Source organism: Cyprinus carpio, chromosome B9 (genome assembly GCF_018340385.1).
Source record: "Cyprinus carpio isolate SPL01 chromosome B9, ASM1834038v1, whole genome shotgun sequence".
Classification (NCBI taxonomy): Eukaryota; Metazoa; Chordata; class Actinopteri; order Cypriniformes; family Cyprinidae; genus Cyprinus; species Cyprinus carpio.
Genome location: NC_056605.1, coordinates 5,283,888 through 5,310,678, shown reverse-complemented (window position 1 = coordinate 5,310,678; position 26,791 = coordinate 5,283,888). Strand labels below are relative to the sequence as shown.

General features: G+C 38.1%; 2 protein-coding genes across 8 annotated transcripts in view; one reads left to right on the top strand and one right to left on the bottom strand.

Moving 5' to 3' along the window:
• The window catches only part of LOC109077090 (oxysterol-binding protein-related protein 6-like), a 75,906-nt gene extending 61,179 nt beyond the window's left edge, over positions 1-14,727 (top strand). For all 7 annotated transcript variants that reach the window (XM_042730711.1, XM_042730709.1, XM_042730710.1 and 4 more), the window contains 7 exons: positions 1,933-1,996; positions 2,074-2,152; positions 2,251-2,395; positions 6,559-6,703; positions 7,179-7,305; positions 8,830-8,952; positions 11,551-14,727. In XM_042730711.1, the coding sequence (XP_042586645.1) occupies positions 1,933-1,996; positions 2,074-2,152; positions 2,251-2,395; positions 6,559-6,703; positions 7,179-7,305; positions 8,830-8,952; positions 11,551-11,659 (792 nt within the window). In that variant the 3' untranslated portion in view covers positions 11,660-14,727. The remainder of the gene's footprint in view (positions 1-1,932; positions 1,997-2,073; positions 2,153-2,250; positions 2,396-6,558; positions 6,704-7,178; positions 7,306-8,829; positions 8,953-11,550) is intronic.
• Positions 14,728-19,307: 4,580 nt separating this feature from the next.
• Positions 19,308-24,819, bottom strand: LOC109097397 (interferon-inducible double-stranded RNA-dependent protein kinase activator A homolog). The gene is made up of 8 exons (XM_019111037.2): positions 24,659-24,819; positions 24,176-24,345; positions 23,989-24,070; positions 23,841-23,904; positions 22,309-22,426; positions 22,125-22,219; positions 20,155-20,317; positions 19,308-19,600 (listed from the first exon to the last, which is right to left on the bottom strand). The coding sequence occupies exons 1-8, from the start codon at positions 24,670-24,672 to the stop codon at positions 19,443-19,445; spliced, it is 864 nt and encodes a 287-aa protein (XP_018966582.2). The 5' UTR covers positions 24,673-24,819; the 3' UTR covers positions 19,308-19,442.
• Positions 24,820-26,791: the final 1,972 nt, after the last annotated feature.

Below are 26,791 nucleotides of genomic sequence, written 5' to 3'. Positions count from 1 at the left end.
AGACTTGCACAGCCTCAGCACCCAGGCAGGGACATCCAGGCTATAAGACCTAACAATGGACATTCTGCTAGACCATGCCCAAGAAGAGGTGATGCATTCTAGTTGAATGGGCTCATACTCCAATGGGGCATTGCAGGCCCAAGGAAGAGTAGGCTAGCGTAATAGCATCAACTATCAACTTACAAAGTCTTTGCTTCGTGACTGGATGCCCTTTAGCATGGCCACCGAAGCAAACAAAGAGCTTTTCAGCCTGCCTAAATGGGGCAGAATGCTCAATGTAAACTTTCAGCACCCTGACGGGGCAGATTAAATTCAACTCCTGGTCCTCTTCTGAGGGAGGAAGCGCAGAGAGTGTAATGACCTGTGCCCTGAATGGAGTAGAGTTCACCTTAGGTATATAACCATGCCTCGGTTTCAGGACGACCTGAGATACTCCGGCCTTTCATAATTTAGCCCCGGGGCCCATTTAATACCAGATTACAGTACCCATCCCTACCGATAGGTCTAACTCAATCTGACATAATGGCATCTCTATCACATGGCCCAGCTGATTGGTTCTTTTTGTATCAGCAGCCAATGAGCGCTGCTCAACATTTCAGAAACCCTCCACCTTCCCCAGCTCCACCTGTGCAGATCTGCTACGAGGTGATTCATGTATGCTATATGGGGGTTATTCATATATATATGTGCAGCAGCAGTATTTCTTACATGCTTAGAGCAACATGTTGTTGGATGTGTTGGCAGTAACAAATCTCGGTACTTGCTCTGCCACAGCAACAGTGTAGCAGATCTAGTCTGCCAATACCAAACATATTAAAGGGGTCATATGATGTTGCTAAAAAGAACATTATTTTGTGTATTCGGTGTAATGTAATGTGTTTATGTGGTTTAAGGTTAAAAAAACACATTATTTTCCACATAATGTACATTATTCTCGCTCCTCTATGCCCCGCCTTTCTGAAACGCTTCGATTTTTACAAAGCTCATCGCTCTGAAAAGCGAGGTGTGCTCTGATTGGCCAGCTATCCAGTGCAGCGTGTGACGGAAATGTTACTCCCCTTAACATACTGTGATGCCGTGTCCTGGCACGGCGAGACAAAACCAATAAAACCCATTACAAACAAGGCATTTGTTGCATCCATTGGGGACAAAGTTGGAAATGCCCTGCTTAATAGAAACAGCCATTGTAGGCAACACTGCAGGTTCAGGAAACAGTCCTCCATAAAATGCATCACACGGCTTGAGTGAGGAACGGCCGCTGGATTCGATGAAGGAGCTTGTGGAAACCATGTGTGACGACCCCAGGCTGGACTCCACTTCATCCACGGTGAAAGCCGATCCGGCGATCCACATCGTGAAGTTGATGTTTTTCCTCAGCTACCAGCACGGATCAGCTCCAGGTATGACTAAGTGGATATCGTCCTCTTTTGGAAGGCCAAACAAAGTAGTTTCGCTTTCACAATGAATCACACAGCGTCTCCACAACATGGCGGCGGCGGCAACAGCGAGAATAAAAGTTACGCCTTCTTTCTTTGCGTGAACATTTGGGCGGCGTTATGCAAATCTTCCCACGCAGTAACGTAGAGATGTGGGGGCGTGTTAGAACGAGCCGTTTCAGGGGGGCGTGGACAAGTCTTAAGTTTTATGAAGAATATCTCTTTGGGTTTGAGACTTTAGTCTTTGTAACTTTACAGATCTTCTTTATGCACCAAGAGCTTGTAACACTCCAAAGAGAAAGTAAAATTTTAAATTGCATCATATGACACCCTTAACGTTGTCATGTATATTACCATGCCAAACCCTCCGAGAGTTGTCATGACAGAAATCTAGTTAATATTAATTTATGTTAATTAATTTTGCTATAGAAATGCTTCTTGCTGTGCTTTATTGATAAACTTGTGCGGGTGATTACATCTTTCTGTCTGTGTACAGGTGAGCCATCATCCGCCCATCTCCGCTTGTCACTGTGAGTCACAGAACTTCACCTTCTGGCAGGGTAAGACTGATACCACTCCTATATTTAACTCTCAGAGACTTTTTATTACCACACTCAAGTGTTTGTCTATGTGTCAGACGTCAGATGGAAGAATAAGTTCTGGGGAAAGTCTATGGAGATTCTTCCCATTGGAACAGTGAATGTCATGCTGCCCAGGTACAGTCCTGTCTGTTTCTCTGCACCATGTATTCACCCCGCATCCGTCCCTTCCTCTGCCTGACGCTCAGTGTCATGTTTTTTGCATGTGTTGGCAGTTATGGCGATCACTATGAGTGGAACAAGGTGACGGCGTGCATCCACAACATTCTGAGCGGGAGGCGATGGATCGAACATTACGGCGAGGTCACGATCAGAAACACCCGCAACACCACCTGCATCTGCAAACTCACCTTTGTTAAGGTACGTGCTCATCTGCAACAGCATATATATATATATATATCACAAATGGGTAAGACAGTGGTTCTCAACTACTAGGGGGCCACTAGTCTTAAATTTTGTTAAATGTAGTTATATTAAAATAATTGTAATTAAAATTATAAAAAAACAACAAAAATAAAGATACATTATAACATTATACTGACATCATATTTTTGAGTTTATTTTTATTAAAAGACAAGTACAGTGCCGGCATGATATAATTATTTATATTGTTTCATGAATATTTTTATTTAATTTTTATTTTCATAATTTTTTTAATATGTTGGCCTGGCCAATTTTTCTTTTTGTTTAGTCCAGTCGAGTTTTCAGATAAGTTTAACAGCCAAAAAGAATGAACAATCTTTATTTTACATTGTTTGTATGGTAAAATGTGTAATCTCACACTGTGGATGCTCAAATGAACAGAGCAGTGCTTTGGAAGCAGACTGACACTTTTGGGCTTTATATTGTAAATAAATCTACAAATGACAAACTTATAGTTGTCTTTCCACACATCACATTTAAAGAAAACAACCAACAGTGTAATGAGCTCTATACTAAATGTACACCACCATTCAGAAGTCTGGGGTTGGTTATATATATATATATCAGTGGCGATTTCTTTAAGACTGCAAGGGAAGCTCGGCTTCCCTTATAATGTCACAAAATTAATGGTCAAATATGTACTATTGTATTAACATTTTATTGACTAAAAATGCGTTAGAAAACGTTCATCTCAAAGACGAGTTCGTTCAGAATCAGTTACATATAGCAGGTCGGCTGACTCGATTTCCTTCTCATACATTCCCGCAGCGTCACAGTGCATTTCCCTATTGAAGCCCAGCGTCCATTGACTTCAATGGGGCTGCTTTGAACGTTTTTTTTTCAGCGCTTCGAAACTAGACGGTCATTGGATAAACGCTGCGATTATGTCCCGCCCACGGACGCTCAGCGTCTCTTGGGTGTGAATGGGGAGTGGGGCTGGCCCGGACTCCGAGCTTCTGCGTGATGATTGGAGGGTCTGTCGAAAGACTGCATCTCCTTTGACTGACAGCGATTCTGTACTATAAGGAATCACTGAAGCTATTCGCGCTCAGTCCCATCGCGGATTTCTCAAGTTCAGTCGAAATAAAAACTGCTGCAACCTATTTCTTTATAATTTGCTTGGCGAAATTGCTTGATTTTCATCATACATTTCACACAATTATACACCACATTCCTTGTTTCAGTTTAACAGAGTTTAATTTTTTTTTTTTAGATCGTTCATTCATTCTTCATTCATTCTTCATTCATTCATATAACGTTAGTAGGCTAGGCTAGCGTCGTGGGTGAAACTGCGCACGATGGCAGACGGTGCTAATATTGTCGACCTGATTTTGGCGAAGCCATTTGAAAGTGCTCCTTACGAGGAAAAACTTAGAATTAAACAGCAGGGCAGAATCAACACCTAAGATTGATTTAGTGCAAAAGATAGGGAAAAATAACCGGTCTTTTCAGCTCTCCTGGTATGACAAAGTTAACTGGCTGACTGGAAGTGCTGTGAACAATAAAATGTACTGCTGGCCCATGCCTCTTGATGAAACCATCTCACGGATGTGTTGTTTGGTCAAGGTGGGGTTTGGAGATCTGTCTAACTTTGACAGGGCATATAAAAGACATGAAAAGAGCAATGAACCATGTGAGTGCATGTGCAAGATTAAGTTGCATGGGCAGGATCAGGTTTTGAGCATCCAATAATATGAAGGTGCTCGCATTCAAGTGGCTAAACAAAATGAAATAGTCAACAGACAAAACAGGGCCTTCCTAACCGCCTTATTTATGTGACACCATCCTTGCTTGGCCGGAAGGAGCTGTCATTTAGGGGACATGATGAGAGTAGGTGAATCATCCAACAAGGGGAATTAAACAGGGAGTTCACAGAAACATTAGCTAAATATGACCCTGTCCTGTCCACACAATTCGAGTCCTCAACTGTGTTTTCTGGTATGTCCCATACTATATCAAAATGATTTGATCTCTGCTCTTGCAGCCAACCGTTTCTGATCAATCAGAGATGAAATTCAGGATGCTCCTTTTTTGGATGGCAGTGGATGAAACAACTGATATATATCCTGCCTGTGCCCAACTCTCTGTCATTGTTCGCTATGTGGATAGTGCAGGTAAAAATTCAGGAGCGCTTTATTGGATTTTTTGATGTTTCGTGGGGGCGATGCCCAGTCCGTTTTTGAAATATTAAATGAGAACATGCAGGGCTACATTTTTAAGGACAAGCTTGTGGCACAGACCTATGATGGGGCTGCTGTCATGGCTTTCAGATCTCAATGGTCTGGCAGGCCAAAGTGAAAGCAATAGCCCCCAGTGCAATGTTTGTGCATTGCTATGCACACCGACTGAATCTGGTGCTGTCACAGGGGGCTAAATGCTTGCCTGAGTGGCAGAATTTTTTTTTGCATCACTCTCTGGATTTGCCACATTTTTTCAAAATCCACAAAGAGGACCATCTTTTCTGGAGTCCCTGCAGGCTGTCAAGGTTGCCCAGAAACGCTCCTACTCGATGGAATTTTCAACATCACGGATAGTGGAGCACTGTGGCAAACATTATGATGGCCTCCTGCAGACATTTGAGAACATCATTGCAGATACACAATGATGATGATACACTGGATTGTGCCAAAGCTTTGTGAGGAAACTGGAGGATTTTGAGTTTGTGGTTCATGTTGTACACAGATGAACAAATCTTCGTCTGAGACTGATGTTGTCTTTTGATATTGTCCAGCAGAGGGCGATGGATGTTCTTTACTGCAAGAAACAGAATTGAATCTCTTCTTGCATTTGTCAAAGAGAAAGAGGGCAGAGGGGGCTTTCCAAGCCATTTAAATGCCAAAACAGCAGATCTCACATCATACCCCACGAGATGGAGCCCATGAAAAGCGCCGTTCTGACCCAATTGCAGGATCCCCAATGCGATACAGAAATCTCTGTACATGGCCTCCTTTGATAACATCTTGGAGCAGATTCCTCGACGGTTTTTTCAAATTTGGAAAGCATGCTCTTCTTATAATTAGTCAATCCGGGAAATTTGATGACATGCCGAGACAGGTATTTCCAGAGGTAGGCCTTCCCAAAGTGTCCTGAAAATTAGGGCCATCACTTTGATTCAGGAAACTGTAGGTCGAACTTCAAGTCCTGTATTCAGATCAGGACTTGCAGGGTAAACAGGGGAACGCTGTGTGATTACTGGTGTTCCTTAAAGACATTAGTTGGACAGTGCAAGTGCCCTCAGCTTTACAAACTGTTTCTCATTAGTGGCAACATTGGACTACATCTGCAGGTGTAGAAAGGAGCTTCTCCTGTTTTAAAGCGACTCAAGTCCTACACCCGAAACACATTATGGCCAAGGCCGTTTAAAGAGGCAGCCTATCTCTGCTGGCCATTGAGAGGACAACTGTTCAAGTCACTGGAAAGACTCCTAGTGGTACGACAGGGTCACAGACCATTTTTCTTGAAAAGGAACTTAGGGGCAGAATTTACTTTTAAATAAATAGACATTTTTATGATGTAGGCCATATATATTTTTATGTTTTTGAAAGAATGTATGTTCACAATTATATGATCAAAAATTCAGTGAAATCAGTAATATTTGAAAAAAATTATTACAACAAATAAAAAATCAAAAAGATCAGAAAAAACATTGAATATCCTGAAACATTATACAATTGTAGACAACTGATTATTTGATTTGACTATATCGTGAATTGTATTTATTCGCTGTATGAATTACAAATTTTTGATAAATGATTTAGGATTATGCAATGTAATTTATGCATGTTTTTGTGGAAACCATGATACTTTTTTCCAGATTCTTTAGTAAATAAAAAGTTTAATATCAATGTTCAAAACAGTTGTCATGTTTCATGTTTTTTTTGGAAACCATGATATTTTTTTCCAGATTCTTTAGTAAATAAAAAGTTTAAAAGAACACATTTTTTTTAAATGCCACTTTTGCATGGGTAAAATTATATCCACTCTATATTTGCAACAGAAGGCCATGCACACATTGTTTCATAATCATATCATGAATCAGAATCTAAATGTGGGGTGTCTAGAGATTCCCAGCCCTAATCTGTGTGTGTGTGTGTGTGCAGGGAAACTACTGGAGCTCGAATGTGAATGAGGTGCAAGGATCAGTGATGGACCAGGAGGGAAAAGTCATTCACCGACTGTTTGGGAAATGGCATGAGGGTCTGTACTGTGGAGTCCCACCTTCAGCCAAATGCATCTGGAGACCAGGTATTTACACTCACAGGGTCCAGAATGAACACCAACAATGAGCCTGTTGCTAGTAGAAAGTGGACTGGCACAGTATGTAATATAAAAGGTAATAAAATGTTTATTTATTTCACTTAATTACTATTTTACTGTAAAAAAAAAAAAAAAAAAAAAAAGTAAAATACTTTTGAACAGTAATGTATGATTTTTGTCTGGTGAAGGAAAAAAAAGCAAGTGGCCGACTTGGGCCAACAAGCAACTACCCAAACACCGTAGAAAATACATGGGCAAATTTAATAAAGCACACTTTAATGGCCAGTAGGAAATATCCATGATAGTAAATGCTCTCGATTTAGCAGTCATTTGCAGTTATGACCCTACACAACACAACAGAAGGCAGATCTAATGCTGTGTAGGCACTCGGGTGTTTGAGAGTGATGCTAATGCTAATGTTCCACATACACTGACGATTCTCTTGTGTTTCTCGTGTGCTCAGGGTCTATGCCTACAGATTATGAGCTGTACTACGGCTTCAGCAGGTTTGCTATAGAGCTCAATGAGCTCTGCCCTGAGCTGAAGGAGCTGCTGCCACCAACAGATGCTCGATTCAGGCCGGACCAGAGGTACATGCAGTGTCTCATCTCATATTACACTCTTACTATAAAAACATACTGTAGTTTAGAGGCAGAGGAGAGTGATCCAATGATTTCGACCTTGTTTTGAAGGATTCCGTAAAGCCTTGCTTATCTTTGAAAGGCTTTGACAGCTGTGGCTTTTCACGTGTTTGTGCTGTAGGAAAACCTCAGCTCACAAAGACTCAGTGAAATGGTGTGACACATGCAGTATTGGCGTATTTATAATGAAACCGCAAAATGAAAGTAACATAGTAACAATGAAGACGGTCCATGAAAAGGAATAATCCCAGTCAGTTCCTTTGTAATAAACCGACCAGAAAACCACTTGCTATGTAGACTATAACTAGTGACTGGAAGAGGTGGTATTACGTAGAGGCCCAGACAATTTGATTTTATACATGGCTATACTAAACTACAATTCATAGAGCTTTTTAGATTGATGCAGAGGCGTTTTATGTGGGGTAGAATCTGTGATCTCTGGCACAGTTCATTTGCTGGTTTCCATGGCTACAGTACACTGAGTTTTCCACAATGTGGGTGTTGAAATACTATTGGGGCGGAGTCACACAGAGCAAAACAAAAACAGACATTCCGACACGGAACACAAATTTCAAAGTAGAATAACTGGCTGCCAGCTTTATTTTCTCGAAAAAATAAGAATGTGTACTACAAATCTGCAAATGTATCATGGTATTTTTTATTATATACCATACAAAAAATACTTTTTATAGTTTTAGTTACAATAATTTAGTAATAATAACACTAAAGGAGACTTTAAAGGTGCTGTATGTAATTTTCTGACTGCTATAAATTACATACAGCACCTTTAAAATGCATTTTAATGTTAATTATTATAACTAAAACTATAAAAAGTATAAATGTAAAATGAATATTAAAAAAATATAAATATAAATATTAAATGAATATAAATTGTAGATGAAAAACGTAAGCTTCCAAAACTTGAAAATTAGGAAGTTTCCTTTGAGTTGAAAATTACTAAAATTAAAACTAAAATAAAAATATAGGGAAAAAATATTATTGACAATTTTATATATATATATAAAACCTAACTTATTAATAAATACTGTAATAGTATGTACTGTAAATAATCCTGGTTTTAGGGATATTAAGTGATAATATGATGTTATAATTTCAACAAAATTAACTGGAACGTGTGTTAATGTTCTTTCGATCATACAGTATATGATTCATTTTAAAGTGGAAAGTGGCCAATTCAACACTAATCAGGTAAAACTGTGCTGTGCATCTCCTAAAGATCAGAACCTGTTTTACTTGATATTTTGAGTAAAAATACTCGAACTAATGAAATGCTTAGTCCTTCATGTCACTTTGTAATCAAACTCCACTTTAAAGTGTCTCAAATGTATTTTCCTGCTCCCTGAGAGAGTCTCTTGCTTAGTTCAGCTCTTTCTACACTCGTAGAAACCAGTGGAGCAAAGTTTGCACTGAGTAATCATCTGTGGTGAAGCTCTGGTTTAATGTGTCTCACAGGTATCTGGAGGAAGGAAATGTCCAGATGGCAGCAGCTGAGAAACAAAGAATCGAAGAGCAGCAGAGAAACAGGAGGAAGTGGCTGGAGGAGAACAACATCAGACACCAGCCGCGATTCTTCAAGTGAGTGCACTTCATCTGCCTGCATCTTCTGCTTCTGCTATTGAACTCCTGTCATGTAGACGGGTCCTTCTCTCTGTATTGATCTCTCCCTGCTCTCTGGTTTTAATGAGGAGTCACAGGCTTTGGGCAAAATTCATCATTTAAAACAAAACAAACAAACAAAGAGTTTGAAATTTGGACTGAATTAACCACATGTCTTTGAAGTGTTATTGCAATTCAGAGAAATTCAACAGTCACAATAATGTTAGCATTTTATTTTGATTAATTTTAATGATTAATATGACAATATGAACTTTTGTCTTAAAAGTTATCAAATTATGAAAGGTTTTTTAATTTCTTTTTACAACCATTTTACTGTAGGCCTCATGTGAGCTAATTCATCTCAGTTTTTGAGTGAAAGTGTACAAAATTATCCACAAATGTTTTTTTCCTCAAAAACACAAGTGCATGAGTTTAGATCAGCGAGGCCTACAATAAATTAATTTCAAAAAATAATTAGGATATTAAGTACAGATCATGTTTCATAAAGATATTTTGTCAATTTCCTACTGTAAATATATCAAAACTTAATTTTTTATTTGTAATATGCATTGCTAAGGACTTCATTTGCACAACTTTAAAGGTGATTTTCTCAATATTTAGATTTTTTTGCACTCAGATCTCAGCCAAATATTGTCCTATCAAACCATACATCAATGGAAAGCTTATTTATTCAGCTTTCAGATGATGTATAAATCTCAATTTCAAAAATTTGACCCTTTTTGTGGTCCAGGGTCACATTTGAGACTTAAAGGTGCCATGTGTCATGTTTGGCAAAAAAATCAAGTCATACTCCACATTCCATACCAGATGGGGGCAGTATGCCTCAATAAAGTGAATTGGTCTACTCTAGAGTAACAAACGAGAAACGGCATAGTCTCTATGCTCCGCCCCTACCTCAACAACAACCCTAGAGCCATAGCCGAAGCCTAAAGGACGTTTTGCCTCCAGAGGAACGTTGGGTGATGTCAAGTGATTTTGAAACATGACATCTTCAAGCTACTCCCCTTCACCTTTACCAGTGAATATGTTCATATTCGTTTGTTCATATTACATTTTGAGTTGTATATACACATTATTTGAATTAAATTAATTTGACAGACAGCATTCTGTCAACATCATTGGTCAACATCAGACAGCTGATGTTGACCAAGCTAGCGCCAACCAACGTAACCAGAGCTGCCAACTCTCAAGCATTCACCGTGAGACACACGCAATTGACTCTTTTCACACGCTTTCACGCCACACATCAATTTTCTCACGCACAGAAAACCCACGAAACAAAGAGGACACGGAGACCAACAGACTAGACAAAGCAGGTTAGTTATGATATAAAAAAAAATATCAGATTCTGTCAATTTTATGACGCAATTCAAACAATACCGTTTTGGCACTTGTAAATGTTACACAGCAGATCCCTAGCGCACGTGAACCGATCATCTCTACTATAGTAAAAAAAACACGAACACTGTGGAAAGATACAGTAGGCTACAAATGACTAAAATGTATTCCTCATACATAATATCGATCAATCAGTGTTTTTTTATCAACGTTAAGAGGTCAATAGGGCTGATAGGACTCTCTGTATGTTTACAGCATTAGGTGATTTTTTTTTATTATTTTTTTTTTAGAAAACATAACACCTACCTTTAGTACCCAATATTTATCCACATGAGTCAATACTAAATCAAATCACAATAATTGAACTTAATTGAAATATTAAAAAAGCGTAGCATACCCGAAATTGTACCAGAGACGGGCTTTGGTAGATAACAGGTGAAAACCGGATCGGATCTGTGGGTAAGTTATAGCTAGCTAATTATCAAACGCAGCTAAGGTTAGCCATCGCTAACATTAGCACGTTTATCGAACAGCCTTCGATACATTTCTAGGTTATAACTTCCCGAAAAAAATACGCAAACATATAAAACAAACTTCTAGCGAAATACTAACAGCATCTTACTTACCAATCCAAAAGAAATGTTGCAAGTTCGGAGTCGAACCTCATTTCTTTCAAGTCCATCAGTTGTCTCCAGCGATGGAAAGTAGTGCCGATGTTTACTCTGGTTCGGCTCCTTTTCTTATCGGATTTGATTTGTGATTCTGAGGGCGGTTGTTTTTCCCTGTAGCGGGTGGTGGTGGTAGGTGTCTCTTGCCAAGGGCTTCAGCCATCCTTCCGCTCTCTTTCCCTGAACTGAAATGAAGTAGTGGGCTGTACCTTCCACACGATTGACATCAGGTTCAAGTACGCCCACAAGCCGTGCGAGTTATTCGTGTATTGAAGGTTGGCTGGTGGTTATGTTGCCCGCATACCGCCTCCCCATGGCCGAAACTGGTATTACGACACCTGTCGGGCCGTGGCTAGTAATGCTAATGCTAATTAAGGTTGATATCTCTGCAGCACTATAACTTGACATTTTTTTAATGAAATCATCGCCCTTATTTCTTCTCATTCTTTTGATGCGTGTAGGTCATTTTTTGGATATTTTTACCTCAATTTTTACACATGGCACCTTTTAACCAAATGTGAGTCTAACCTGTGCTTCCTCTGTGTAACAGGAAGGTTATGGACAGTCACCAGAGGGAGAGATGGGTGTCTAACAACACGTACTGGGAACTGCGCAAGGACCCTGGCTTCCTCAAACTAGAAAACCCCGAGCTGTGGTAGATCCAGACACCTGTGCTGATGACACCTTCACTGCTGACTGCAGATGCTAACTATGCAGAACAGGAGCAGCCTGGGACTTCCCTCTAGATTTGGATTTTATCTCCAGAAACGGACTGAAAAACAAAAAACAAACACTCTCTCCTCATCACTTCGGCAGGCTCCGCCCCCATAGTCTCCCTCTCCATAGTAACAGAGAGACAGCGCTGTTGTCAGGGCAGAAGTGAGAGCTGCAGAGCTGTCCACATGAAGCCGGTCGCGCTTCCTGTTAAGTCCTTGCCTTAAGAAGTCGCTTCTCAACAACAACGTTTTACGCTTTTAGTGAAATTCCCTCAACTTCTTTGCTTTAGATGGACTGAATTTGCTCTGGGTCACATTCTGCATGTGTAGATGGCAGCTTTCATCGGCAACTCATCAAAGCTACATTTAGACAATTTTAGTGGTATTTTTGTAAACGACCAGAAGAAGGGAACTGCTTTGGCAGTTGAAGCTGTGCCGTGACTCGATCTGTCCCTCCTCATATTCGACGGCAGCCATCAGAGGGGCGGCTCAGTGTGCTGAACATGTGTTTTTATAATTGTGCACTCCACCTTTCAAACCCTTCCCGGACACTGTGCAGCAAGACCACAAAAGACACCCCAGGACGCAGACACCTGAACCTCTGTAGCTGCAACTGTACATTAGCGCTCTTAATTCAAAGCAGAAGTGTGACGTTTATGCCCCTCTGATTGCACCAAATCAAGACCAGTACAAGCACTCGCCACCTTCAGAAAAACTAGTCAGTGCTCTGCCAAACAGATTATTACAGGTAGTTTTTGCCCTGAAGTCATGCCATTGGTTGAGCCAGAAGTCAGACGCACACTGCATTTAAAGGGACAGTTCACCCAAAATTAAAAACCGTTTGTTTTCTTCCCCTAACGTCATTCAAAACTCATTTCGTTTTATTTGTAATAAACCTCATCAGTTTCTGTCCCCCTATTGACAATTTCAGGTAACCAAAACTTGTAAAAGTTGTAAGCCGTTGTAAAACAAGCTTCCGTGTTTACCATATCTGATGTGCTCTGTGTATGTGTCGATCCCTGTTTAGATGTAAATAAAAGTACAAAAAGTTTGCAGTTCATCATATCAAATGGCCATACCTCTTTTATGTTTTGGTTACCTTGACTTTCAACGCAAGCAAGAAAACTTCTCAGATTTCATTCAAAATGCATTTTGAAAAGTCTTTACGGGTCTGGAACGAGTATATGATGACAGAATTGTCTTTTTTGGGTGAACTATCCCTTCAAAACGCACCAGTGACCAGCAGACATGTACACTGCAAACGTGTAGACTGTATTTCCCTCGACTCATTGTTCTGAACATGAACTTCACAACAAGAGCGGCAGCGGCAGCCTCTGCTGGCCTCTCAGTGCTACTGCATACTACATACTTCAGTGCCCTTCATCTCTGCTTACAGCATATAAAAGACGGATGTCAGCAAAGACCTGAGCAGTGTGTGGAATGGAAAGCTATCCTACTGCATACTACACAGTATGCTGTAACATTTCACATAGCGTACTACATTTTCACATGACCTCAACATGCATTTAATTCAGCAAAGTCTAGATTTCGTCTCAGATATAAATTGTTTAAAAAACAACAGTTTAAAAAAATAGATTGTTTTGAGTTAAAAAATAGAATTTTGGAAGTCTGAGTGAATACTTATAAAAATCTGGGTTAATCTGTCATGGAAATGGACCATTTCTGGCACATATAGACATGAAGTAGTAAAAGTAGTATTCTAGCATGCGGTTCCGAACTCAAAACTCCAGATGAATCATCCACGTATTTAGTGCATACTGAAAACTTCTATGTGCATACTACAGAAGTATGTTGCTGAAGTATGCTATGATGAATAGCATACTACCAAATACCTCACAATATATACATAAACACCAAAAAGTTGAGATATTTCTACAGACTGCATTAAAAAAATACCATTTTTATTACCTAGATAAAAACGGGATATGACTTCTTGAATTAAACTTGCTGAGGTAAATCATGTGACTGCAATGTAGCAGAATACATTTGCACAATGCTGTTTTCCAAAACTAGCAGTATCCAGCGTAGTACGCAGTATGTAGTACACTAATATTCTAGTGAGAACGGACCTGTAGTTTCTGATCTCATTTGGACTTCATTCATCAAACACAAAATCATGCATAAAATCAGTCTTGTGTATTTTGTTGAATTTGATTCGCCTGCGCAGATCTCAGTGTTTTATTTTCTTTAAAAGGTTTTTTTTTTAGAAAGTGTTAAAGATTTTTATTTTATGTGAGTAGATTAAAAAAGAAATGGTAGAATGTCTCAGTGTAGTCCCAGTGACAGAGATGATCTCTGCCGTTAGTAGACCCGTATGTTAGTGTTTGAGTCCTTCTCTGTGCCTTAACACATCTGAAACCATATCAACACTGAGCACAGTCCATCCTCATCTTCTGCACACTGCCGGTAAGACCCTGCAGAGCCCAACCACAATATAAAACACAGGCTGCTGGATATGAACGGCTGCGGAACAAACACGGAGGTCTGAAACTGCTTCTTCACACAGGTGTGCGCCTACAAAACCACGTATTGAGTTCTTATATTGAAGATTTTTCATGAGCGTTGTTTAAGTTTGATGCGTCCACACATCATGAGCTCAACCGACTGAATGTTTCTGAAGATTATTTTAGATTTATCTAGCCTAAGATGAGAATAGCAGGTGCTGTCGAGTTCCTCGTAGGGGAAGGTGTTGTAGTGAGTGCATCCGCACTCAATAGTTTCTCACCATTGCATGAAAACATGTCACGGCCTGCCAACGATCTCTGATGCCTTATTAAAATGTCTGTTTCATTTCTATCTCGTTAGATGCTCACTGAGACGTCCTGCACTGTGTGTGGGGGTTTCAATCACGTGTTCAGCTTTCCTCTGAAGAAGTGCAATTGTACAATGACTCTCTGTTTGCTCTCCTGCTGTGTCATTAGGACACACTCCAGACCCGCTGTTTCACATTTAAATTCATAGTAAGAAATACATATTTGTGTTCTAAGTCATGATCTGTATCCTGCGTCTGTTGTTTATTATCAGTCTCATTATTCAACTAGAATTCAGAACCTCATATTAAAGAGATGAGATGAGGAGGCTGTCCAAAACTGACACAGAGTTGCAGGATTTATACATTATTGATTGGACAATGTCAATTCTTTATTTTTATTATTTTAAAGTGTAATTGTAATATTCTTCAGTCTCTGTATCTTAAAATACTTACAGAACTCATTCTACATTTTTTTTCCTGTCCAGGAAAGCTTACTGAGAAATGTAGAATGATAGGCTACATAGTTCTTTATCTGAGCTTTAAACTCAAAAATAATAGGCATTAAAAAGTTGATTCATACAGTAACTTACACCTCTTCTATGGGGATGGGGGTATCAGTGTTGGATGTAACGCATTACAAGAAATGTGAGCTACATCAGATTACTTTTTTTCAAGTAACTTGTAAAGTAAGGCATTGTTTTTAATGTACAAGAAAATATATGAGTTACTTTTTCAAATAAGTAACGCCTGTTATTTTTTTCTCATGTATTGACTGACAGCTTTTGTGTTGCCATGTTGAGAGTAATCGGGAGTAAGTGCAGATGCGTTGTGTGCGCTGTGTGAACATGATGTTACGTAGTTCTAGACTAAATATGAACATGTATTTACTCATCTCACTTGCGCAAAAAAAAAATAAAAAATTCAGTATTCCTCAAAATGAATAAAAACAGTGAAATGCAAACTCAGAATATGACCCAGACCTGCAGTAATTATATGTTAACATAAATATCCTCTATTTAATCCCATTTTACTGCTGACCTTCGATGATCCAATTCAACTATACTACTAAATTTTATTTAATTATTTATTTTTTTGAGAAGAAAGTGTTGCTCTTTCTTCTCCCATGTCCTATTCTTCATGCAATCCAGAATCAGTGTTGCCAAGTCTGTGATTTTCCCACGGAACTGGGTACTTTAACACTGTTGGCGTGGGTTGTTTTTCATGTCGGCGGGTTTAAGCAACCCCAATAACGTGATATTACAGCAGAAAAAAATGTGTTTACACAGCCTGGTACAAAAAGTGTTTTTTTTAGGTAGCAATTGGGTGGGTTTTGTTGTGAAAACCTGGCAACCTTATCCAGAATAGCAGCACAGATGAAATGTTTGTTTGAGTTGTGCTCTCTACTGTACAGATGTGAATTTACATTTCCTTCAGCCTGAGGCTTATTCATTTCACTTTTGGTTTGCATTTGCCAAAAATAGAACATTTTGCATTAAAAACAAACAAGCCCAGACGAGGAAAAAGTAACGCAAAAGTAACATAACTTACTTTCCATAAAAAGTAACTAACGCAATCAGTTATTTTTTTAGGGATTAATTAAATATTGCAACAAGAAACAGCTGGTTTATGAGAACAATCATGTTCATTTTCTAAAATAGAAATAAAACTCAACACTTCAATATTGCAAACAATACGGGGTCTGAAACATCTGCAAACAATGAAGTGTCAGTTAAATCAATAAAAATCTATATCCCTCAAAAAGTTCTGTAATCTAACAGATAAATAATATAATATTCAGTAAAATTAATAGTCAAAGCCTACTTGCACTGGATGTGTTGGTTTTGGTCTCATCACTTCTTGCAGCCATGTCAATCAATATTAAGTGACTTACATTTTAGACACAATTTTGGCTTTTGTAACTCGTTTCAAGGGGCTTTAGTTCTGGTTACTGCTCAACCAAAACGGTTGCACTACTTCTATTTTAAGACGGTTTCACTTCAGCTTTTTCATATGCTTGTTTGGAGACGATAAGAGCAGGAGGCAAGGTGTGCAAATAAAAGACTGATGTGCCATCAAAGCAGTTAATTATCATACAGGTAAGTGGCATTGATGCAATGTTGAATCCGAATGAATTTCCAGCTCCCGTCAACATATGCAGTTCAATGCTTTCAAAAAAAAAAAAAAAAAAAAAAAAAGCAAAAGCCAATATATTGTATGGGTCAAAATGATCATTTTTTTCTTGCATGCCAAAAATCATTAGGATATTAAGTAAAAATCATGTTCCATGAATTTATTTTGTAAACTTCCTACCGTAAATATATAAAAACTTACTTTTTGATTAGTAATATGCACTGCTAAGGATTTTTAAATAGTTGTTTCTCAGCCAATATTGTCCTATCCTAACCTAACAAACCATATATCAATAGAAAGCTTATTTATTCAGCGTATGAATATTCTGCATAAATGCTTTAAGCTGCCTGGTCCCAGCCGTTGGTCTCTGATTTTGTTGCCCATGTACTCTCCTTCTCAGATGCATCACTGAAGACCAGGGATGAGATGTGGTCCATCTTCTCAGTACAAGCAGGCACAGGTGCTCCCTGCTGGGACCTGGGAGGCATGTTGATCAATTTGGTGGTAAAAATGAGAGAAAGGGAAGATAAACGGAGCAAACATGGCTGTGCATAACTCACTCGATGCTTATAATATAAAATTATATTGGCCTACCTCCTACATGTAATCATTGTAAGAGTTAACTATTAATGCTTTCAGTATCAGCTTTCAGAATGTATTATAATAAAAGAGTGCTGGATTGAAATCCTCAGATAGACACGGGATGAGAAAGGCTGACAGAGCGCATAGGGCCCAGAGGTTGCTACTACGTTACATAGCGTGTAGTGAAGCTTGGGGGGAAAAATGACAAGCATTATATGACACGTGATCAATGACATGATAAGTTTGGTTCACCCTAAAAACCAGATGCTAAACAAATCGTGATTCATTTAGGGGGAGGAGTTTATATGAATGCATGTCTGAGGGGAACTAACTGTCTTTAGAAAAGTTTAGATGGTATTTTTTCTTTTCCTCTTGTCTCTGTATAATACATATTAAAGTTCATAAGTGCAGCGCTGCTTTGTTTACAGCAGAAACCAAGGAAACGCTTTAAGCTCCACCTGCTGGCAGAGAGTGAATCTGCGTCTCGTTCAGCTCGTCTGTTTCTGTTTCATGCAGATATTTTTTATGTATAGTTTCATAAAACTGAAGTCAAATCATTCTGTTTTTGCTTTAAATTTTTTTAATTATTCAATCTAATTTAGATTAAAAACTGCTCATGTTGCATGTATGCAGCATCTTTGTTTGGATCGTGATTAAAATGCAGTGGTTGCCTCTAATTTTAAATGGAAAGAGCACAGACAAAGCCTTTTTTTTTATATGAAGAGACTTTTTGTGTTACTTGTTTATTTGATTTGGGGCTTGTTTTAAAATGTCAATTTAGTTTTGTTATTTACATTTACATTATATTTAAATTGAGTCATTTTGCAGACGCTTTTATCCAAAGCGACTTACAAATGAGGACAACAGAAGCAATCAAAACAAAAGAGCAATAATATATGCAAGTGCTATATTAGTATATTATTATAGTGTTATATTTCAATTTCACAGAGAAACATGCAGTATTTTGTCCACGCAATAATAAATGGACACATTTAATTTATAATTTGTCTTCAATCTCATTTTGTAAAAAAAAAAAAAAATCTTGAATCGAATCGAATCGTGACTTCAGTGAATCGTTACATCCCTACTGGCAGCTTATTTTTTGCTTACACCAAATTTCTGAAACTATGGCTGTTTTTTTTTTCTCTCCAAACTATACACACAAAACATGCAAAACATTTAGCATATCTCATAAAATCAAACACTTCTCTTAAAACTATTTCAATAACTGTAACGTTTGTGTAATTGCGCGTGCACACTGTATATAGGCTACTAGCCTAACTCTTTTAGTAAAGGTACTATCTTGTGTCTTTTGCTTGTTCAGTGTGCATTGGAGTTTAATTGAAGAACTCACACGTTTGTGAAAACTGTATGTGAAAAATACACTGTATATACAGTGTGCATGCAGTTGATGAACGTTACAGTTATTGAACTGAACTGAACGGATCTGTATAACGACTGGCTTGTTAGAGCTGCTTTACAGCTGAACTGGAATTTGTTACCACTGCTTTGAAACAATCTGAACTGTATAAAGTGTTATAGAAATTAAGGTGACTTGCTTGACTTCTATGCATATTCAGAATATATTGACAATGTACTATAATTCATAAGAAACCAAAACTCAAAGAGTTTTTGTTTTGTTTTTTTCTTTGTTTGAGAAACAAAGTGATCAAATTAAGTATATTTACACTATTAAATGAAATGCAAGCAGGTAAAAACAATTAACGTCTTCCTCAAATCATTGAGTTTTGATTTCTAAGTGAACAAATTGTGTATAAATGTTGATCAGTAAATAAGCGTAGCATTATAAAGGCAGTGTTTCCCAAACGAAACAAGTGCCGTTAGTTTTAAACAATGTATCTAATGTAGAGAACTGTGTTAATGAAGCGATATGCAAAAGTTTGTTTCATTTCAAACTGAGATAATGTGTTTGCAGTTTTGCAGACGCTCTAAATATTCGTAATATGATGTTTAAAATGCAGACTCTGATCAGGTTTCAGTGACAAACACAGAAACATCTGACTGAATCCAGATAGAGGTTCAGTGTAAATATGGATATGCCTGTAAATGTAGTGCTTTGCAACATCCAAGAACAAACTCAATGTGGTAACCCAGAAATGGATTTATTTACTGCATAGAGTCGGGTCTCTTACAGCAGAAGGTGTCCATCGGCTGCAGTGCTAGTGTGGGATCAGGAGGTGCAGGTCAGAATTCATGTGCACACTGATCCCAGACCTGCTGTCAGAGTTTACTAGCGACCATCTTGATGTACTGCAGGGCGTTATGTGCTGCGGTGTTGTGGGCGTTACTGCTGGTCATCCCTGTGCCGTGGCACACCGTCACCGGCCGGGTGGACAGTTCGACTAAACACTGGTACTGACCGTTCACTGTCAGCTCGTCTGCAAAACACACACACGCACGCACACACACACACACACACACACACACACACACACACACACACACACACACACACACACACACACACACACACATAAGTGACCCTGGACCTCAAAACCAGGCATAAGGGAAATTACACATCATCTAAAAGCAAGAAATATAGGACAATATTTGGCTGAGATACAACTACTTGAAAATCTGGAATCTGAGGATGCAAAAAAAAAAGAATATATATAAATGCTTAGAAAATCGCCTTTAAATTTCTACAAATTAATTTCTTAGCAATGCATATTACTAATCATAAATTAAGTTTTGATATTTATGCTAGGAAATTTACCAAATATCTTCATGGAACATGATCTTTAATTAATATCCTAATGATTTTTGGCATAAAAGAAAAATCTATCATTTGGACTCATACAGTGTATTGTTGGCTATTGCTACAAATATACACGTGCGACTTAAGACTGCTTTTGTGCTCCAGAGTCACAAATATCAAACATATCCAGCTCTGATAACACAAAAAGACACAAAGTGAGAAAGGAGAACCAACCGATGTCTACGTATGTGACCTGAAAGCCCAGCTCCAGAGAGATCTCCAGCAGCATCTGAATGTAGTCTGTGTTCAGGATGCTGAGCGGCGTCCTCCTCAGGAGGGAAATCTTCTCCCCCGTGGACTGCCGTAAGCTTTCCACATACACGCGAGACGGTGGGCTCTGGGGATAAAATATGAGCACATCTGACCTGACTGAACACCTCAGGACTCGACGGAGACTCATTCAGCCGTGATTCAACTCCAAAACCATTCCTCATGCTGAAAAACTGATGCGATGGCATAAGAGCACAACTCATTTAAGGGTCAACTTCAGGCTCTTTTATTTTTCAGGGGATGATTTTTATTTTTGTTACACGAAGGTCATATAACTACCCTGGGAACTTTTTATCATGGCTTAAATACTTTTGAAACTTTAATGTGCAGATTTTATTCGGTGTAGGTTTTGTCCTTGTCCCGTGCCCAGACTTAAACTATGAAAATTCATCATAAAGACAAGCATTATGCTTAATACATGAATTGTGTACAACAATAATCATCTGAGCCAGGGTTTACCAAACGGGGTTCGCAAAGGTGATGAAAAGCTAACACTAATTAAAACATACAAAGGTAAAATTAAAATAAACAGAACTGCTAATTAATTGAAATAAAATAAAACTGAAATCTCAGGGGGTACTTTATGAAAATATTTGATGTCAATGTGACAAATTGAATCCCTAAACAACGAGTGAAATAAACATAAACCACTTTAATATTTATTGTGAGACAACTATTTATATCTTTTATTAGGGCTGCGAAAATTACATACCAATATACGCACTTAATATTAGCTGTGTAATGCATTTTTACTTCCTGAAGTCGCTATGCAAATATCTTTTCTCAAAATCTGGGGCCTGTTCTTCGTACCTTTCTTAATAAATCAGAGATGATTTGAAAGATGCCAGATCTTCTAATCGTGATAACTGACCTGAGCTGAGCTAATTTGGTTCCTCAAACGAATTTGCGGATTTGATTAAAATATCTGGATTAAGTTGTCTAAGAGTCCTGCATGTTCTTGTGTTCCCCGAAAAGGGCAGATGTATCGACACTCGGGACCACGATCAGCAATACAGCGATTGGCTGGCGGCAAAACAGCAACAAAATGACATCATATAATTAAAAAAAGACACCTGACGAATTTCTGGACTATTAGAAGGAAATAGCCAAGCGAAAAAAAATACATAAATGTATATATATATATATATATATATATATATATATATATATTTTACATGATTCCCAAATATTTATATTCACGATTTCTAGTATTTGTACAGGCTTTAATGCTGTATTTATCTTTGAAAAGGGTCAGGATCATGTTATCTGCATCTCCTGCGCTCCATCAAGCCACTCCCATAATATCTGTCAGCACTCAAATTAATGCACGACTCAGATTAACTGTATGTGTGTAAGACTCCAATACAATAAGAAAGTTATATATAAATATATTTATGTTATCATGAATAATTATTTCAATGAGCAAAACTGGCTGCGTCTACAGTATTATAGACCAAACAACATTATTATATTATTTTTCAATTATTTTAAATTACTGTCCCTGGATCAGTAGGGCACTCTTATCGTAATGGGTGAACTATTCCTTTAATGTTAGGTGTGATTCATAACAATTAATTAGAGAAATATGTGCAATTAATTAGTTAAAAAATGTTAACCCCTAATAAGGTAATCTCAAACATTTTCCGGTTCAAATAAAGAGTTTACAGTGCAGAAACACTGTCTAGCTGTTTCTTTTCCAATGTCCGAAAATAAAGCGTATTCGTCGTTTCTGTTGCACTCATCTGAAGGCTCTCAGGAATGTTTGTGTGAACTAACATCTGAATGTAAATGCATCTTTCAGAAGGTGCGCTTCTTATTAAGAACTCTGATGGATCTAGACGTTTTTGGTGAAAGAATCCCAGAGCGTCACTCACCCACGTGATCTCAGGAGATCCGGACAGGCTCTGCAGTTTCCCCAGCATGCGTTCGGCTGCTGCACGCCTGGCCAGCTTTTTGGAGCTGCCGGAGCCTGAGGAGCAAAAGCACGTCACAGAGCATCAGTAGCTGAGCGCTCGGAGCGCGGCGAGACGTCACGGTATGAGAGAGCAGCTAACACACCTGACTCCTCCAGTCCTTCCAGACGGCAGGTGACGGAGAACTCCTTCAAAAAATCATTCCCATTCCCCAAACACACCACATACTCCGGCAGACACCACACTCTCTGCATGGCCAGCTCCTGACACAACACAGCAGCATTCAAACACACACAGGCTCTCAGACGGACCCACATATTGTTCGTCTTAACGGCAAGACATATCAGCATAATTGTACTCATACACTATGTACTCAGCTGTGTAGTGTGTGAATTTTATCAGGTTATTCTGTCATTCATCATCAGAGCTTGACCCCTCCTCCTCCACGACGTATTTAAAGTTTCAACAGCTGAGTGCACAACGTGTCCAACATTCAAGTTTTTTCTGGTTATTTAAGTGCAATAGTGCACTTTGTCTATTTGGAAAACACACTACTCGCTCTATTTATACTACAAAACATCACAGAATAGTGCATAAGTACACACCATATGAATTCAGACATGCTACTCACATACTATCCACTTGAGACCCAGCAAAACATTTTAGGAAAATTTTTTTATTTTTTTCATGTTATTACATTGTTTAGAGCATTAATAATAATAATAATAATAATAATAATAAAAAAAATTAAAAATGATATTTCATTCATAAGTTATACTACGTCCTTGGTAGAGGACATTAGTACTCAATTAAAAAATAAAAATAAAAAGACATGCATAGACAAAAACAACTGATTTTCTTTTTTTTCTTTTACCAAACTTTGTATAAAAATAATTCTCAACTATGTTATAACAGAATGATTTGATTTACCAATTTTCTTTATGTGTGCAAAATGTGTGTAAAATGGCCATATATAATTATATATAATGTATCTATAAACTAAATCTAATTTGCATATTATTGTGTTTTTGGGGCAACATAATGAAAAAAAGAGGTGTAATAACGGGAGAAATAATTGACAAAATTTTCATAATATTTCATAGGGATATTGAAATATAATTTCTTTCCCTATTAAACATGATTTTAGTCCCGGTGTCCTCATATGAGGACATGTATGAAATCAACATCCTGTTTCGTAACAGAAAGTCATATTTTGATTTGAAACCCCAGAACATTTTCCTGAGATGCTGATTTATGACACACAGTTTAAAAAATAAGTCAGATTTAAATGATAGTTACAAAATATTATCATAATGTCACTAAATTAATATCAGAAATTTTTAATGGCCGAGGAGAGGGAGTGGTCATGGTGAAACATCCAAACATTTAGTATCTCTGTAAAGCCCTGAATGAGCTCTGTACGGGACATCCAGACCTAAAGGTGGCATGTGTAGTCTCAGAGAAATTCACTAAAATATAATGTCCTCATATGAGGATGCAGGGTCTCAGGAGGCTATATAGTATGAAAGTAAGTACTTGATTTCAGATGCAGCATGATTGTTTTGAGACACGCTCTTAGTTCTGCACATGCACATTGGCAGGTCTAGCCTGATAAATAAGCTTTTTTTTTTTAACACCATCTGTGCATAAGAAACAAAACATATGGGTCAGCTGTACCTGCAGTACTCCGACAGGATTGGATGTGTCATCGGCTTCGGGAGAAAGACCATCTCTCTGATCACTGCGAAGGATTCAGAAGACATGGATGACTATAGGAAATGATCTATAATAATAATTCACATCACATCTACAGCGTGGATTTTACTTTAGCTGGGCGTCTCGCTTCAATAATTTCAAAGCGGCTTCTGCGGCTTCATGTTTAGCAGCCTTTTTAGTGGATCCTCGACCTTTAAGAACAAAATATGGTCTATTAGAATACTAGTGTGCACTTTATATGATTTATACTCTTACTAGGTGTTATTTAAATAGATAAATATGTATGTAAATCAGACCATTGCATGTGAAGTCTCCTATGGTGACAGTGAACATGAAGCAGGGCTCGTGCGTGTCTCCATCAGCCTGGATGAGCTCGTACACAGGCGCGCTGCCCGTTTTAATGCCATGCTCGTGCAGGATCTGCACTGGTGTCTTCTCCTGACAGCGCTGGGGAGCCTTTGTGACTCTGAGACGAAAACAGCGTGTCAGGATAATAATGGAACATAATGCAAACATGCTAGATAAGCGCGAGCCACAGATACGGTCCGCGAGGTCAAATACAGCCCAAAACACAATCAAAATACATATTTACAACAAACAATACATCCTTTCTGACTATAAGTGTATTTAATAAACGATCTGCCATCCATCTCAGAATGAACCGCTGCAGAGGTTACATTAAACAGACACGTGCGTGTTTACATACAACAGTTATTAAACTAGTGTGGGTAAAAGTAAAGAAAAAGAGCTTGTAGGTCAAAATATAAAGAGCTCCTTACTGAAAATCGGCCATTATTGCTGGAGTATGCCGCTTCTGTGGATTGGCAAGAGCACTGGCCAATAGTATTCGAGTATTCTGACTATAAGCCCCGCCTTACAAGCAGTGCTGCGCCAAGCCCCTCCTACAAGCGAAAGCCTCTGTGATGATGTGTAACGCTGCGGAGAATATAATGTGTTTCTCTTGAATGAAAGTCAATAAAGGAGACACGTCAGCACGCTGAATACACTGCTTTTGTCCACAGTATATAGACTGACTGTCCGTTGATCTTTAACAGGTTTTGGCAGGACGTGTTCATTTTAGAGTGCATAACAAGTAGAAGTCCGGGGTGATATTGCGACACGTGTGGTTAATTTTAAGGCACACCCCTTTGACTTCTCTGCTATCTTGATCATTCTGAACATAGATGTGTATATCTGTGGTTTTGACAGCCAGTCATGTCATGAGTCTGGCATGTCCTCTTTTGATAAGACGATCTCTGGCTCCACCATTCGTACGCTTTTGGGATTGGTTGTACCTTTTTTTTTAACAGTCTATGGTTGCATCCAATTCTGATTTAAGGTTTATTTATTTTGGCACAATAAAATGAAGATTCTCATTGCACTAGTTGGCTAACATCATACAGACTGTCACACTTAAACATTAAATAAAACAAAATCTCTCAAATGGTCATTGGTCAGCTGTCTTTGAATGAAGTACAGTAAATACTTTTTGATTACTTTTAGTTTACTTTTGAAATTTATCAAATTTAAGTAGGAAAATCTTGTACCATATTGATATAAAAATACAAAAAGTAAGAAAATATGTTATTTAACAACATGATGTAATGTGATTATTAACCAATGTCAGATACTTAATTTAATTAATACAATATTTATTTTAAAATCTCAGGGGGGTTCAAGTAAATATATTAGGTGAAAGAATTTCAATGACAAAATCCATGAGAATCCATGCATTACATGAAAAAAATTTAGTAAATTTGTCCATTTTAATGTGTTTGAAAGACAAAAGCCTTGCAAAGACAGTAGGCTGATATGGTTAAATAACTATTAAAAGTGATAATTCAAATAAAAATGAATGCGTTTGTCAGTATGATGCAGTGTTGAAACACTTCTTCAACCTGAAATGATTTATTTTTTGTAATGCTGTGTAGACACCTGACTAGTGGCTGGTCTTAGTGTGAATGTCGACAAAACTGGAAGACTTTCTGAGTGTAAATAAATGGTAGACTACTTTAGAAATGAAAATGTAAAAAATGAAAATAAGGAATCCGGGAGAATCAATGAATGATGAACAATGTATTGCTATTATGTGAATAATATGTAATCAATAAAAAAAGTAACTGTAGTCTGATTATGATTAAATGCAGTTTAATCAAATCACAAGTACTCTTTTATTTTTTCCAATCTGATTATTTAATCCTGATTACATGTAATCAGTTACTACCCAGCTCTGATTACTCCAATTAAATATCTCATGAATTATAAGTAGGCCTAGGACACCATACAATTTTAATTGTATTTGTTTTGAGTGCAGAGGGCAATAAACAGCAGTAACAGGCCAATAAACTGCTAGTTGCAACAGTCCCCTCTTGTGTGGAAACTACGCAGAGCAGCTCACAAAAGTGCTTTTATCATCAAATATAAGAGCATTGCGCCTCTCGGACAGATACACACAAGTGCAATCATAGCCTTTTCCCCAGCAGAAACATAAACAGCATTGTTTTGGGGTGATTTAATATTCTATTTACACTTCATGATTGTGCAGGATTAAACAATGTCCTGTATTAAACAATAAGACTATATCATCCATCTGTGACCTGTAACAAAACACGTTACTGAAAACTTGTGAACAGATCCTTACGAAAGAAAGTCAACAAAAACAAGACATTTATTCTATTTGTATGTACAGTAGCTGTCAGATCTATTCAACACATCCCCGTGTGTGCAATATGTGCTCGTGTCCTGCCTAAGGACAGCATGAAAAATCCATTCAAGTTTAATGTAAACTGCATAGATTGTATTGTGCTCATCTGAGGCTTGTGCACACTGTGTATTATTGCCACGATGATTTTAAAACAACTACTTGTTGTAAGAAAAAATGATGAGGATGTTAAAGATCTCATGAACCATAA